The sequence below is a fragment of the Simochromis diagramma genome, unplaced genomic scaffold (assembly GCF_900408965.1).
Source record: "Simochromis diagramma unplaced genomic scaffold, fSimDia1.1 OVJJ01000421.1, whole genome shotgun sequence".
Taxonomy (NCBI): Eukaryota; Metazoa; Chordata; class Actinopteri; order Cichliformes; family Cichlidae; genus Simochromis; species Simochromis diagramma.
The window spans coordinates 7,523,819-7,538,326 of record NW_024387250.1 but is presented as its reverse complement, the minus strand read 5'-3'; the positions used below and the strand labels follow the sequence as shown (position 1 = coordinate 7,538,326).

The window sequence follows — 14,508 nt, the reverse complement described above, 5'->3', positions numbered from 1 at the left end:
TTGGGGTGAGAGAAGGAAGACAGGATAAAAGACATGCTGTGGAAGAGAGACAGAGGTTAATAACAGATATGATTCAATGCAGAGAGGTTTGTTAATACATAGTGAGTGAGAAAGGTGACTGGAAAGGAAAAACTCAATGCATCATGGGAATCCCCCGGCAGCCTATGTCTATTGCAGCATAACTAAGGGAGGATTCAGGGTCACCTGGTCCAGCCCTAACTATATGCTTTATCAAAAAGGAAAGTTTTAAGCCTAATCTTAAAAGTAGAGATAGTGTCTGTCTCCCGAATCCAAACTGGAAGCTGGTTCCACAGAAGAGGGGCCTGAAAACTGAAGGCTCTGCCCTCCCATTCTACTTTTAAATACTCTAGGAACAACAAGTAGGCCTGCAGAGCGAGAGCGAAGTGCTCTAATAGGGTGATATGGCACTACAAGGTCATTAAGATAAGATGGGGCCTGATTATTTAAGACCTTGTATGTGAGGAGCAGGATTTTGAATTCAATAAAGAAAAACATAATAGTCACTATATATTTAAGGTGTGTTCACTGATTTACACTTTTAACCTGTGCTCCAAAGAACAAGCAAGACCATGTTCCATTTTTAAAACTGCTGTTAGCTTCTGATTATGTTGAATGGCACAGTTGATTTAATTTCCCTTTATTAGTCTGTTTTCACTTGTAAATTAGCTAGTTTTATTTCTTTTTATTTTATTTGTTTTTGTGGTCTGCAGGCTGGATGTGGCACCAAGGAAGTTAATCGCTGATATTAAATAATAATCCCAGTTATTAAAAAAATGTGCCACCACTTCATTGTCCATTCACAAAAACAAAAAGCATTTTCTGCACATTTGTATTTTCCTTATTTCATTGCTTAGATGAATGCTACAGTATAGTTATTAGCAGATGCATCAGATGTCAGCAGAATGAGGCAAAAAATGAGAGCGACAGTAGGTTTGGCTAACAGCAGACTACTTGTTGTATACCAGTTGTCTTTAATGAGAGTTTGCTGAATGAATCCAAATGAGAAGCCTGTGCTATAGTACAAGCAGCAGAGCAGGAAAAACAGATGCTGTTGTTTTACAGCTCTGTTAGTGGAGATCATCCATTTATATATCATGATAGACTGAAAGACTGAAAGATGGTTGTTGCTTCTGGATCTCAAATGTGAAGCCAGACTTGCTTAACACATGTATCCGTGTATTTAAACATGTATTCTTCTAAATGGCCAGCACTGAGCACTTCCTCCGGTGGCAAAAAGACTTGCAATTCTGAGAAAACAGCCATCAGCCTCCTTGCTCTGTGGCCTAAACACTCTGCTGATGACTGTATGTGTTCATTTGCCAGTTTTAAGCCTTGCTGATAAGATAAAGTTTATTTTGTAAACTATGGTCATCATTAGAGCAAGAAAAGAGAATAAAACAGCGTATGCTCATTGGTGAATGACTTGTCAATCATGATTTCTTGGCCAATGGCTGTACAGCGTCCCTCAGTTTTACAGTCTGATCTACCAAACCGTAGATCTAAAGCTCAGACCAAACCGTTGCAATGGGACTTCACTGTTGTGGCTTTGCCCAGCTTTTACACCGTCTATAGTTTTCGGTTGCAGAAGCATTATGTTGCTTTTCAGTGAAATAAAAATATGGCAATACAACAAAAAACAAACCACATCTGATGCTTTCCCGTCACTAACAAGTGCCATTTTGCTTAATTTTACTGCAGCTGTTTCATTTTGTTTGTTGTACATTTCATGCACTCTTTGCACTTCTGTAATGACTGTTCCATGGACTGGACTATGACTGGATTGTATTGTAGACAACTTTAGAGAAGCTTTTCCTATGACATTTCCAATAGGCTAATAGGCTATGCCTAACTTTTCCTTCTGGCTACCCAAACATTCACCTTCTCATTTATGTCACAGTAAATATTTAATGTGTAGCTATCAAAATTACATTTTCCTTTATTTTGTCATTTAGAAATAAATTGTGATTTTGAAAAAAAAAGATAAAACCCAGTGTCCAACCTTTTTACTATTATTGTTTTTTGTTGTTGTTGTTGTTTTTAAAAATCAAACATACAGACATGTTCTCTTTTCATGGACAAGTGAATCTTGGGAGTGACCCCAATCCAAGAAGATGGTTCTTGCCCACAAATGGTAGTGCATTTAAAATAGTTTTTCACTGCTTTACCTTAAAAATAAGACAGAACACTGAGAAAAGTGAGTGACCTTATCTGCAAGTCAAGATGTTTACACTGGAAAAATGGATTATTTAATGAAAGCATTAGGTTGTGTAGTGATGATGATACTACATTTCACTGTGTGTTATACTTGTATAACTATGCATGTGACAAATAAAGAACCTTGAACCTTGAACCTTGAATGATAGCGAATCTTGCAAAAAACAAAAAACAAAAACAAACCAAACCCAAAATGTTATATACTTTATTATAGCAGCGATAATACTGAAATGCTACAGGAACTTCAAATTCACTTTGTAGGTTTGGGTCTTTGGGTGTTTCAGAGACACAGGATTGCTAGAGTGAAAATCCTGTTCAGAAAGGCCGTGTTGAACAGTGAAATATTCATGGAATAACAGACACATTCTGACTAAGGTAATTCTGGTATAATGCCTTCTTTTCCAGAAAATACTGTGCTTGCCTAAACTTCAGCAGGCTGCTTGAACAGCTGACACTCAGTTTCAAAGTCGCAGCCTTGAAGCAGATCCCCGTAGTGCTGCAACACATCCCGATAGAGCGGCATGGAGGCCTGATCAGCCAAACCGGGGAATGTTACAGGCTTCTCATTGAGCAGCGGCTGCAGTCTGAGGTCACCTCCCCCGCAATCATAAAGCACCAGGATCAAGTTAGCTGCATAGGGCAATATATGGCTTGTGCGAAAGGAACGGCGGGTCTGTGCAGCGAAGTTAGTTGATGTCAGCGGTTCGCTGTCATTGAAGAAGCCCAGAAGGGTAAGCAGAGGCAGGAGGGTCTCTGCATGGCCCACCTGGACTGTCACGGCTTCAGCCACCTGCTGGCCTGACCTACAGAATACACAGTTTCAGTGTTGAAATATCAGAACTCAAACAGTCAGTTAATTGGTTTGTTGACTGCCACATGGACTCAGCATTTCTGACAGCCTGTGAACACCAGGTATCTATTAGGGATTGGCTGAGCTTATCAAATATGGGGATTGTGGGGTTATTACCATCTTCAAATACATTGAAGTGATTGAAATTAATTTAAACTGTAAATATGACTGTAGTTTTTATTTCTAAATAGTTTGTAGAAGTAGCATTTAATTAATTAAAAGTACATATCAGGGAGGAGCAGGAAACAGAAATTCCAGCTAGAAATGAAAACGAGTCAGAAGCAAAGAGTTGTTAAAGATCTTTAACAACCAGATAATAGATTAGGGTTCATACATCTGTAACCTTTTTTACAGCTTACTCAAGATGACATTGCAAAAGTCCACTCATTCAAATTCATTGCTAAAAACAAGCCCCAGAAAGGAGGGCAAAGTCTTTGCTCACTCTGATGTTTTAAAACTCCCACAAATCTAGCTGGAGAAATACCCAATGTTGTTTTTATTGTCCTATTATCCTATGGATTAGAAAGACAAAACATAATGGTCATTATATATTTAAGGTGTGTTCACTGACTCACAGCTTTAACTTATGCTCTAAAGAACAAGCAAGGCCATGTTCCATTTTAAAAGTTGTTGTTAGCTTCTGATTATGCTCAGTGGCACAGTTACTTTAATTTCCCTTTATTAGTCTATTTTCACCAGTAAATTTGCTAGTTTTATTTAAAGAAATCAGTATTATTAGCCTAATATTTTCCAGTAAAGATGAAAGGCTTACATATATGCTACTCCTAAAAATAAACTTAACAAAAATTAAGAACAATGTTAATATTGTAGCTCATGTGGTCTGCAGGCTGGACGTCGCTCCAGGAAAGTTTTAATCCCAGTTATTAAAAATTCGAGTTCATAATGACTAAGTGTAACCTTTTCTATAGCTTACTCAAGATGACACTGCAAAATCCATTCATTTGAATTCATTGCTAAAACCAAGCCTAGTGAAGGAGGGCAAGGCCAGAATGTTCTAACTTTTACAAATGTTTCTCACTCTGATGTTTTAAAACTCCCACAAATCTCACTGGAGAACAACAAAATGTTGTTCTTCTGTTTTTTTTTGGTCTCAGAATTTCTGTGACAGATGACTGCAGTTGCTTGCACATTATGCTTGGCTGAAAGGTACAACCCACAATCTGCTCACTCTGCAGTCACATTTTAAACAGTCAGAATCACCCACACACATGCTTTCACGGTGAGCGTGTAGTAAAGTTGTTCTCTTTTCAAAACGGGAACTTTACGATTGCATCCTTTCAACACATGTAACAACACAACCTGGGTTGGCTCTTCACTACTTACACTCAGTGGCTGGATTATTAGATACATTTGTTGCATTTTAACACCAGTATCTAACTGGCCAATCACATGACAGCAACGTATTACATTTAGGTATTTATACATGGTGAATAACTAACCTTGAAGTCAATAAGCTACAGCAGCAGAAGACCACTGTTGCCAGCTAATAAAAAGAAACTGAGACTACAAGTAATATGGATCTCAAAAAATGGACAACAGATAATTGGAAAACTGTGGCATGTTCAAATGTCTCTCAGCACAAAGTAAGCATTGTTTAACACCGCAGCCTACCTGAGCCTCTGTACATATTTGTACATCTGATGGCTGCTCCCAGCCTATCTCAAATAATCTCAGACTAGTTGAATGAACAAGACAACTGGTTTATTCCACTCAAACGCACAATCATCAGATCTCAATTCAGTGGAGCAACTGACAAATATGCAGCAGTTGTATGATGCTTTAAGTCAGCATGTTTCCAGCACCTTGTTGAATCTATAGCTTCAAGGTTTAAGGAATTTCTAAAGGCCAATGGAGATGGGTGGCGGTGGAGGGTGTTCAACTTAACACAGTAAAATAGGAACTTTCCTAATAAAGTGGTCAGCGAGCGTATGCTAATGAGCCACACTTTTGAAATATAGCGAACACGAGCTCTGCTGTCTTTTGAGCTGATCCCACATACTGTAGTTCAGCGAAAATAATATCCAGCAAGTTTTGCTTCTGCCTGGATTCAGGGCTGAGCAGTGAGTCCTTTTTCCCCAAATATGTTTATTAACATGAGAAAAATATAGTGTAACACCATTTAAGGTTTGCTTACATGTTCTCTTTAGCTGCTTTTTCCAGACGGCTGAAAACATCATGGAAGAGAATGCAGCTTGACTTGCTGTTAATGTCATAACCATAGCTTCTTTTCCAGAAGTGCTTCAGATCATTTGCATACTCCATTACCTGTTGAATAAGAAAGTCAGCGTCAATGCCAATTTTACTTATATAGCACATTTCATTACACATAAGCATGGGCTTATTGTAAAAGTTGAAAAAAAATAAAAAGTCTAAGGCAATAAAAACAGCAAAACAAAACTGTAAAAAGGAATGAAATACAAGTTAACATTTACAGGCACGCAGACACACACACAGTTATTAAGTGTAAGGCTGTTAGAATAAAGAACGTTTTGAGTTTGATTTCGAATGTGAAGCTTTAATTAGCCTTAGCTTGGTCCACAGGACAGCACTACAGTAACCAAAAGCAACCTCAGCACACTTAGGTGTAGCTCTGGGAACAGTTAACAGATCTGATAACCTGAGAGATCTAATTGGGTTACAGGCAGTGAGCAAGTCAGAAATGTCCAGGGGAGTCAAACTATTGAATCCTTCATAAACTAACAGAAGGATTTTAGAGGTAATTCTATATCAAACTGTGAGCTAATGCAATGACTTCAACGCTGCGGTAATACTACAAACACAAAACTAGTCTATGTGCAAATTTGGCATGACTAAACAAAAAGGATAGAAACCTGCTGATCGTTCACTGTGCAGGTGACAGTTCAGGCTTTCTGAGATCAGATTGCAACATAAGACACAGGAATCTCTTTGTGAGGTGAAGTACAGGACACATTTGGCAGGATCTTTCTCTAATCTGAAGCTTGTCTCTTTATTTGTTTCTACTTATTTATTCATAAAACAGACTGTGCACATGAAATGCAACAGCTGTGATACAGGGTATTTCATTTAATTTGGCTGGTTTTCTTCTTGTTGTCTATTTATTTGGTGAATTGGAACAAAATTTGGCAAATTACTGCCACCAACTGGACAAACTTGTTATAGTTTTATTATTCTAATAGTTGGGGTGTTTGTCCCTTCAGTTAAGGGTAAGAGAGTCAGCTCACAATAATTTATTTTTAATAAAGTGACAGAAAGTTTACACTTGTAAAGAATTTTATTTAATGATGCTCAGGATGATTCTTATGTTGTTCATTATTTTGTTTTCACCTATGCGTACGCTCTTGTGTGTTTTCAGCCTTGTGTTTTCAGCCTTGTGTTTTCAGCCTTGGGGCGACCATGGCTCAGGGGTTGGGAAGCGTATCTGTAACTGGAAGGTCACCGGTTCGATCCCTGGGCTCTCTGTCCTGGTTGTTGTGTCCTTGGGCAAGACACTTTACCCTATCGCCTACTGGAAAAGATGGCGCCGGTGAGGTCGGCTGCCGTCACGACTGCTCCGACCACTTTTTCTTTGTCTTTGTTTTTTAAGTTAGTTTTCAGCGTTTCTAAATCGGCAAAATCATCACCATTGGGTACATTAGGTATGACAGTGACACTCTTGTTTCTATTGGTATACAATGTACTCACAATTCGAAGTTTTTAACTCCGGATCCGAGCTGGCCGAGTGAGATCTCGAGGGAGAACAAAGGGAAGCGGAGGCGGCCTAGAGGGAAGCGAGCCGGCGTCAGGAACAGGCTGAGAGCTCGTGCACACCGCACACCTCTGCCTAGCATCCTGCTCGCCAACGTCCAGTCACTGGAGAACAAGCTTGACGACCTCAGGGCCAGGATAAAGTTCCAGAGAGACATTCGGGACTGCAATCTCCTCTGCTTCACCGAGACATGGCTGAACCCAGCGGTGCCGGACCACGCCATCCAGCCGGCCGAGTTCTTCTCGGTTCACCGCATGGACAGGACACGGGACTCGGGGAAGTCAAGGGGAGGCGGCGTGTGTTTAATGGTGAACAACAACTGGTGCAACAGTGCGAACGTTGTTCCTCTCACACGCTCCTGCACACCAAATCTGGAACTACTGTCCATCATGTGTCGTCCTTTTTATCTACCTCGGGAATTTACATCGGTCATTGTAAGTGCCGTTTATATTCCACCACAAGCGGACACGGTCACCGCCTTATGCGAGCTGCATGAGGCACTCACACAGCACCAGACACAACACCGGGACGCTGCGCTTATTGTGACGGGGGACTTTAATAGCGCCAACCTCAAACGCGCAGCGCCGAACTTTTATCAACACATCACCTGCCCCACCAGAGGTGAAAGGACACTGGACCACTGCTACACTACGGTCAAGGACGGCTACAAGGCACAATCCCGCCCCCCGTTTGGCAAATCTGATCACGCCGCCATTTTCCTCATGCCAAAATACAAACAAAGGCTGAAACAGGAAGTTCCGGTTCAGAGGAAGGTCGCGCGCTGGACGGACCAATCGGTGGCCGCGTTACAGGACGCACTCGATGACGCAGACTGGGACATGTTCAGGAACAGCTCCGACGATGACGTCAACGTGTTTACGGAAGCGGTTGTGGGATTCATCGGGAAACTAGCGGATGATACCGTGGAGACAAAGACTATCACAACGTTTCCCAACCAGAAGCCGTGGGTGGATAAAACCATCCGCGACGCTCTGAGATCCCGCACCGCTGCCTACAACACGGGACTCATGACGGGGGACATGGACCCGTACAAAGCCGCGTCATATAACGTGCGGAGGGCGGTGAAAGAGGCGAAGCAGCGCTACGGGAGGAAACTAGAGTCACAACTCCAACAGAGTGACTCTAGGAGCCTGTGGCGGGGACTAAGGACAATAACGGACTATAAAGCACCAACAACCGGTATGACGAACGCGGCCGTGACTCTGGCAGACGAGCTGAACACTTTCTATGCTCGCTTCGAGGCTGCAGCTAAGGTCTCCAACAATGCTAGTGTTAGCGGCGCTAACGGCTGCAGACAGGAAGATACTGCCAGCACCGGAAACGTGCTCGTCATCTCCGAGCATGAAGTAAGGAGAGCCTTCAAGAGAGTGAACACCAGGAAAGCAGCAGGACCAGACGGCATCCCAGGTCGTATCCTAAGAGACTGCGCATACCAGCTAGCTCCTGTGTTCACTGAGATATTCAACATCTCTTTATCTCAGTCGGTGATCCCCACATGCTTCAAAGAGTCCATCATTGTTCCTGTCCCGAAGAAACCCCACCCTGCTTCTCTCAATGACTATCGCCCTGTAGCCCTCACCTCAGTAGTGATGAAGTGCTTTGAACGCCTGGTCAGAGACTTCATCATTTCTTCACTACCAGACACACTGGACCCACTACAGTTCGCTTACCGTCCAAATCGTTCCACAGACGATGCCATCTCTCATCTCCTCCACACATCACTCACTCACTTGGACACTAGAAGGGGGAATTATGTTAAAATGCTCTTCATAGACTACAGCTCTGCATTTAACACCATAATTCCCTCCACACTCACCACCAAGCTGGAGCATCTGGGACTCAGCTCATCTATGTGTCAGTGGATCTCCAACTTCCTAACTGGCAGACCACAGGCAGTAAGGATGGGCGGACATGTCTCAGCCTCCACCACTCTCAGCACTGGAGCACCCCAGGGGTGTGTTCTGAGCCCCCTGCTGTACTCTTTGTACACATATGACTGTGTGGCCACTACCAGCTCCACCACCATCATCAAGTTTGCTGACGACACCGTCGTGGTGGGCCTGATCTCTGATAACAACGAGACGGCCTACCTGAAGGAGATTAGGAATCTGGAGAACTGGTGCCAGAGGAACAACCTCCTTCTAAACGTCAGTAAGACAAAGGAGCTGATAGTGGACTTCAGCACTAAGCAGGAGAGGAACTACCAGACCCCCGTCATCAACGAGTGCCCAGTGGAGAGAGTGGACAGCTTCAAATACCTCGGAGTTCACATCACGCAGGACCTGTCATGGTCCTGTCACATCAACACCGTGGTGAAAAAGGCCCGACAGCGTCTCTACCACCTCAGACGCTTGAGAGACTTCCAACTGCCCTCCAAGGTGCTCAGGAACTTTTACTCGTGCACCATAGAGAGCATCCTGGCGGGAAACATCTTAACCTGGTTCGGGAACAGCACCATGCAGGACAGACGAGCTCTACAGAGGGTTGTGCGGTCAGCTGAGCGCACCATCCGTTCCGAGCTCCCTGACCTGCACTCAATCTACAGCAGGCGGTGCTGGACCAAGGCCAGGAAGATCGTGAAGGACCTCAGCCATCCCAACAACAGACTGTTCTCTCTGTTGAGGTCAGGAAAGCGATTCCGCTCCCTGAAGACCAACACAGAGAGACTGAGGAGGAGCTTCTTCCCGCAGGCGATACGGTCTCTCAATCACACCACCACACAGTACTGACCCACACATATGGTTCTTACACACACACTGGACTTTCTGGACTTTGTTTTTGCACAACACTGGTCACTATATTCTTCATTTCCGGTTAATACTTGTACAGCTGCTGTTATTGTGTATATATTTATTTATATTTAGATTTCTTCATACATTCTTATATAGTTCTATATTGTGTATTGTGTATTTTGTTGTACAGTTATTTTATTTTCAACTTTAATTTATATATTTTATCTTATTCTTCCCAGTTAAATTTACCCTTCATTCTAATTTGTGTTGTACAGTTATTTCATTTTTAACCTTAATTTATATTTTATTCCTTCCTAGTTAAATTTACCCTTTTTAATTTTTCTTTTTAATTTTTCATATTTATTTCCTATCTTATTCATAGCCTTTCCTTTTTTTTTTGTTTTCTTTGGGTCACGAGCAGTTGTCCAAGCATTTCACTGCATATCGTACTGTGTATGACTGTGTACGTGACAAATAAAATTTGAATTTGAATTTGAATTTGAATTTGAATTTGAATACTGGTGTTGGCCAGAGGGGCCGATGGCGCAATATGGCAGCCTCGCTTCTGTCAGTCTACCCCAGGGCATTTGTAGCTACAACTGTAGCTTGCCTCCACCAGTGTGTGAGAGTGAATGAATAGTGGCATTGTAAAGCGCTTTGGGTGCCTTGAAAAGCGCTATATAAATTCAACCCATTATTATTGTGTGTTAGTTGCTGTTGTGTTCCCGTGTGGTCCTCGGGTCAGGTTGTCAAATCTCCATCTCTAAGTTTGGTTGTGGTTGTGACTGTGTTACTTCCTGTTTTATTTTGGTAGTGTCTTGTCTCTTGTGTCTGTATTAAGTTTTACTTCCCTGCTAGTTCCCTATCACCTATAGGGCTATACTAATGAAACTACATGATAAACATTTAGAAAAGTTACAGAAAAGATTCTGTTTAATCATTGCTCAGACTTTCTTGTAATTATAAGTTTAGAATATAAAACTTTAATTAATTCACACAAAATTGCCACACAAAATTGTGTGGCATGAATGGCAGTGGGTGGAGGTCTTTATCAGTTGGAAAAGCTGTAAAATTTTATACACTCCTTAATATTTTCCAAAACTGTCCATTGGAGTCTTTCCTGGGCTGATTCTGGCCCTCAAAATGTTTGACACTCCTGTTTTAGAGTTTTCTGTCAACTTATTCACTGACTGAATTTTAAATATCTTTTAGATTCTTTGGACTTCCTGTACTGAGTGCATTAAAGGCTGATTGTCTGAGATTAGGTCCTACATCTGCAACAGAAGCTCTATTCAATCAGTAATACATCATTTATCTCTGTGTGTATGTGCTTGATAGCACCCTTAGTAAGAAAAAAATAGGGCCTGTAAATAAATTGCCACAATCTACAAAAATTAAAAGTACTAAACACATACCACTTAATGTGGACATTTCTGAAACTGGAAACATTGTAATCGGGGGGTGGGGTGGGGTCATCATGCTTTCCCTACTGTGATACATGACTCAAAGTTAATCTGAAGCACATATTACTGCTTTATCACAATGTGCAACCCTATTCCTGTGTCACCTGTGCATCGACCTCGTCGAAGAGACGACACCATGGAGAGTTCACAGTCTTGATGGCAAACTCATACGCACACAAATAAAATGCAGCTTCGGCCATATCTGCAGGAAAAAGATTAAAACAAAATGTTAACAGTCAGTGAAATCACAGCAGTCAGGAAGCTGTTAGAAAAACAGAACTGAAAGCAGGAAGCGACATATTAAAAATCTTAGGGGCACGGTATGTGTTGCATTTTCTTTATACAACTTTAAGTATGGAAGAAAATCCTGAAATTAGGTAAAAGTTCCAATATATTTGGGTAATAAAGACAACAAATAATGGAATGGAGAATGGAGTAGTATTTGAAAGACACCATTAAAAGTACAAAAGTACAAATAAACATAATTTAATATATATTACATATATTTTGATAGTTTAATATATATTATATTAGGTAGTTCATTTAAATGGTAACAAATCTAGGAATCAAAGATCATTTCAGAGGTTTAAAAGATTCTCTTTTTTGTAACAAGATGTATACATATTTGGCTTTTTGGAGCATGTAATAAATTTCTGTTTACAACTCAGAAATATCTGAAAAGAACTCCTAAAATATATAATATGATAAAACATGTTAGAGGTAAAAAAAAAGGTTGAAAAGTATTATTTCAGTATTTTCTTTTCACATTTCATGTATAATGAAGATGTGAGAGTTAAAAAAGCACAACGCTTCTCTCTGAAATATGGAAATGAACTTTCCAACACTCATGCGGTTTCAAAGCCACAGCTGAATGTTGTCGAAAGCTGCACGTTCCTAAACCACACCAAGCAGACAAACTTCTACTATCAGCATTAACGCTGAGTGAACTTGCAGTATTGTTGTTATTATGTCTGAAAACAGCTCCATCTACTGTGCAAATATCTGCTGTAAGAAGCCCAGTGACACGCCATAAGCAGAATTTCAGAAGTTTTTATTTTAAAATGTTTGGTAATAATTTAGTAATAATTATTGGTGAAATGTAGAAAGTGTTCAATTGTTAAACCCGTGAAGCCAAGATGTGACAAAATTATCAAATAAATGTGTTAATAGACCAACTAGAAATTGTAAATAATAACACACCAGCTATTTCACGGATAAATAATAGAGCCTCTGTCTGTCTGTTCTACATCTAACTCAAAAGCTTTCAGCTGATCTACTTTAAAACACAGTGACTTTAATCCTTGGGAAGTGCACTACTAAGCTGGTGTCATTCTAAGGAGTGACGGATTAATTTTTGTGGCCACACACCTCTGTGGCAATATAAAGATGTCACCAGCTACGATGAGGGTAGTTTATAAATCAACTTTCACTGACTGTGAGATCTAACTTTGCTGTTAAAGACACGCCTGTAACAGTTAGACCCACAGTGGTAACACATATTAACATAACAAGCGGTAGACTTACGAAACCAAAGCGGCCAACTGATGTTTAAGTTGTGAAATGTGCATCATGTATGGTTTTTGACAGTTTCATTACTTGTGAATTAATGTGGGGAAAAAAAAAGTCTACTGCGTCTACTGCAAGTTCTTTGAGCTTGCACTGTGTGAAGTGGCACAAAGAAATCCTGCACAATATTAACCTACTATATAAACATATATCTACTGTCATATTTAGGTGTTCTGTACTCTAATCAGCTGTAATCAACTGGTACTCTATATCTATCTATCTGTCTATCTATCTATCTATAGCTTAATCTGACTATATGTAATGCTCTCAAAATGATGGATATGATAATACACCACTAACCATCTGTGATTGCACTGTATGGGACGTTGAGGATGTCTGCGATCTTCTGCTGGACCCTCCTCATCTCTGGCCCTTGCTTGAACTTCTCCACCTCTGTCACAGCTGATGGGTTGTTATCAACTTCCTCCAAAAACCTGGTGCATTTATCAAAAAACCTCATGAGAGCGTCATTCACCGCGTGATCAAACTCCATATCTGCACAGAGGAAAGCAACAGATTATAATAGTCAACAGGTTATGCATAAAGGGGCCATCATAATAATCATGGTCATACCTTTAATATGCCACAGCTCTGTTAGTCCTGCCTTGAAGGACAGTGTGCTGTTGACACACCTGTGCTTTGAGCTGGTTATGAATTTGATGAAACCACCTCGAAGCTTCTCCTCTGAAATCAGTGAGGGGAAGAGCTTTGACAGCCTGACAGCCAGGTGTCTGTGATCATTCACACCTTTCTGGACGAGTCGTCCGTCCATGTCCTCGGTGTACCACATCCTCCACTGGTTTTGCAGTTCACGCAGCCAGTTCCTGTTGGAAACATTGCTGCCCTGAACCACGTCGTAAAGCTTCTTCATCTTCTTGACGTTTTTTGTGGTTGGGTATCTGGTTCCGTGCCTTATTACGGCTGTCAGATGGAGTTGGCGACATTGTGCAGACGGAGGCTGTAAAATTGATCTGTTTACAGCAAGTATGTCCTCTCTGAGATACGGGTTCACTTCCTCATACCTTCCTTTCGTGCTGAAATATTTGGCGATTGCTGGGATCTCTGGGTTCTCCTCTGGATTCACGTCGCTATAAAAACAGCTGGAAATACCGGTTATGATGGTAAAATAAAAAACTGCGCTTTTCCTTAAAGCGGTCGTCATGATGGGTTACTTGTGAGGCCGTGCGCAGACCCGAGAATGACGTCGATCATGTGGGACTGTCCAACCAATGCCTTGTAGAGGGAACGATATGAAAATGACAAGCTCTGCTTGTTTATTAATATTCATGGTGATCGTATAATTTCTGAAAGTGACTGTCCGTCGGTTTCCAAAAGTTATTTGATACTTTGAGGAATATTTTGTTTTTTTAAAACCGGGAATTGATTTGATAAAAGTAGCTTACTGTTTCACACTAAAGCTTTTGAAGCATGACTACGTGGCATGACTTTTTGGGGCACATCACCCTGATCTGAAGTGCTAGAGTTTTCTCTTCTTGCCACTTAATTAAATTAAAATGATTAAAATGAAATTTTAAACTCTTCATTAACTCCTTTATTTAGGAATGTAGCAGGAGCAAATGATTAGTAAATAATGGTAATGTGTTAAAAATCTCTTAACAACATCAATTAAAAAGGGTTTTCTATAAACAAAAGACTGTTGTCTGCACACACAAACCCACAGATTTGCATCACTGTATCTTCCCTCAGCGTTAGTGCACTGTAATGGAGATCAGAGATTCAGCTTACTGAAAGTCTACACATGTTTTATTGTTTATTGAATTCTTTATTGAGCTTAGCTGATATTTTGGAGGATTGTTTAGGTGACAGTTTGTGGTTGGTTGGTGTTGATGTGTTTTTCAGAGAAGCCTGTTATTTATTCATAAAAATCACACA

At 40.9% G+C, this 14,508-nt stretch overlaps 1 protein-coding gene across 1 annotated transcript; it reads right to left on the bottom strand.

The window, feature by feature from the left end:
* Positions 1–2,424: 2,424 nt before the first annotated feature.
* On the bottom strand, positions 2,425–13,833 carry LOC120714814 (multiple inositol polyphosphate phosphatase 1-like). Its single transcript, XM_040001302.1, has 5 exons — positions 13,189–13,833; positions 12,916–13,110; positions 11,154–11,251; positions 5,241–5,371; positions 2,425–3,038 (listed from the first exon to the last, which is right to left on the bottom strand). Exons 1-5 carry the CDS (start codon positions 13,775–13,777, stop codon positions 2,657–2,659), a joined length of 1,395 nt encoding a protein of 464 aa, XP_039857236.1. The 5' UTR covers positions 13,778–13,833; the 3' UTR covers positions 2,425–2,656.
* Between the last annotated feature and the right edge of the window lie 675 nt (positions 13,834–14,508).

Bases quoted from the DNA above. Each gene is read 5' to 3' on its own strand.
- LOC120714814 (XM_040001302.1), bottom strand. From the start codon at position 13,777: ATGACGACCGCTTTAAGGAAAAGCGCAGTTTTTTATTTTACCATCATA. The intron at 5,372-11,153 runs GTGACACAGGAA...CTTATTCAACAG, and splicing joins TCGACGAGGTCGATGCACAG to GTAATGGAGTATGCAAATGA. The intron at 3,039-5,240 runs GTAAGCAAACCT...TGTATTCTGTAG, and splicing joins AAAGCAGCTAAAGAGAACAT to GTCAGGCCAGCAGGTGGCTG.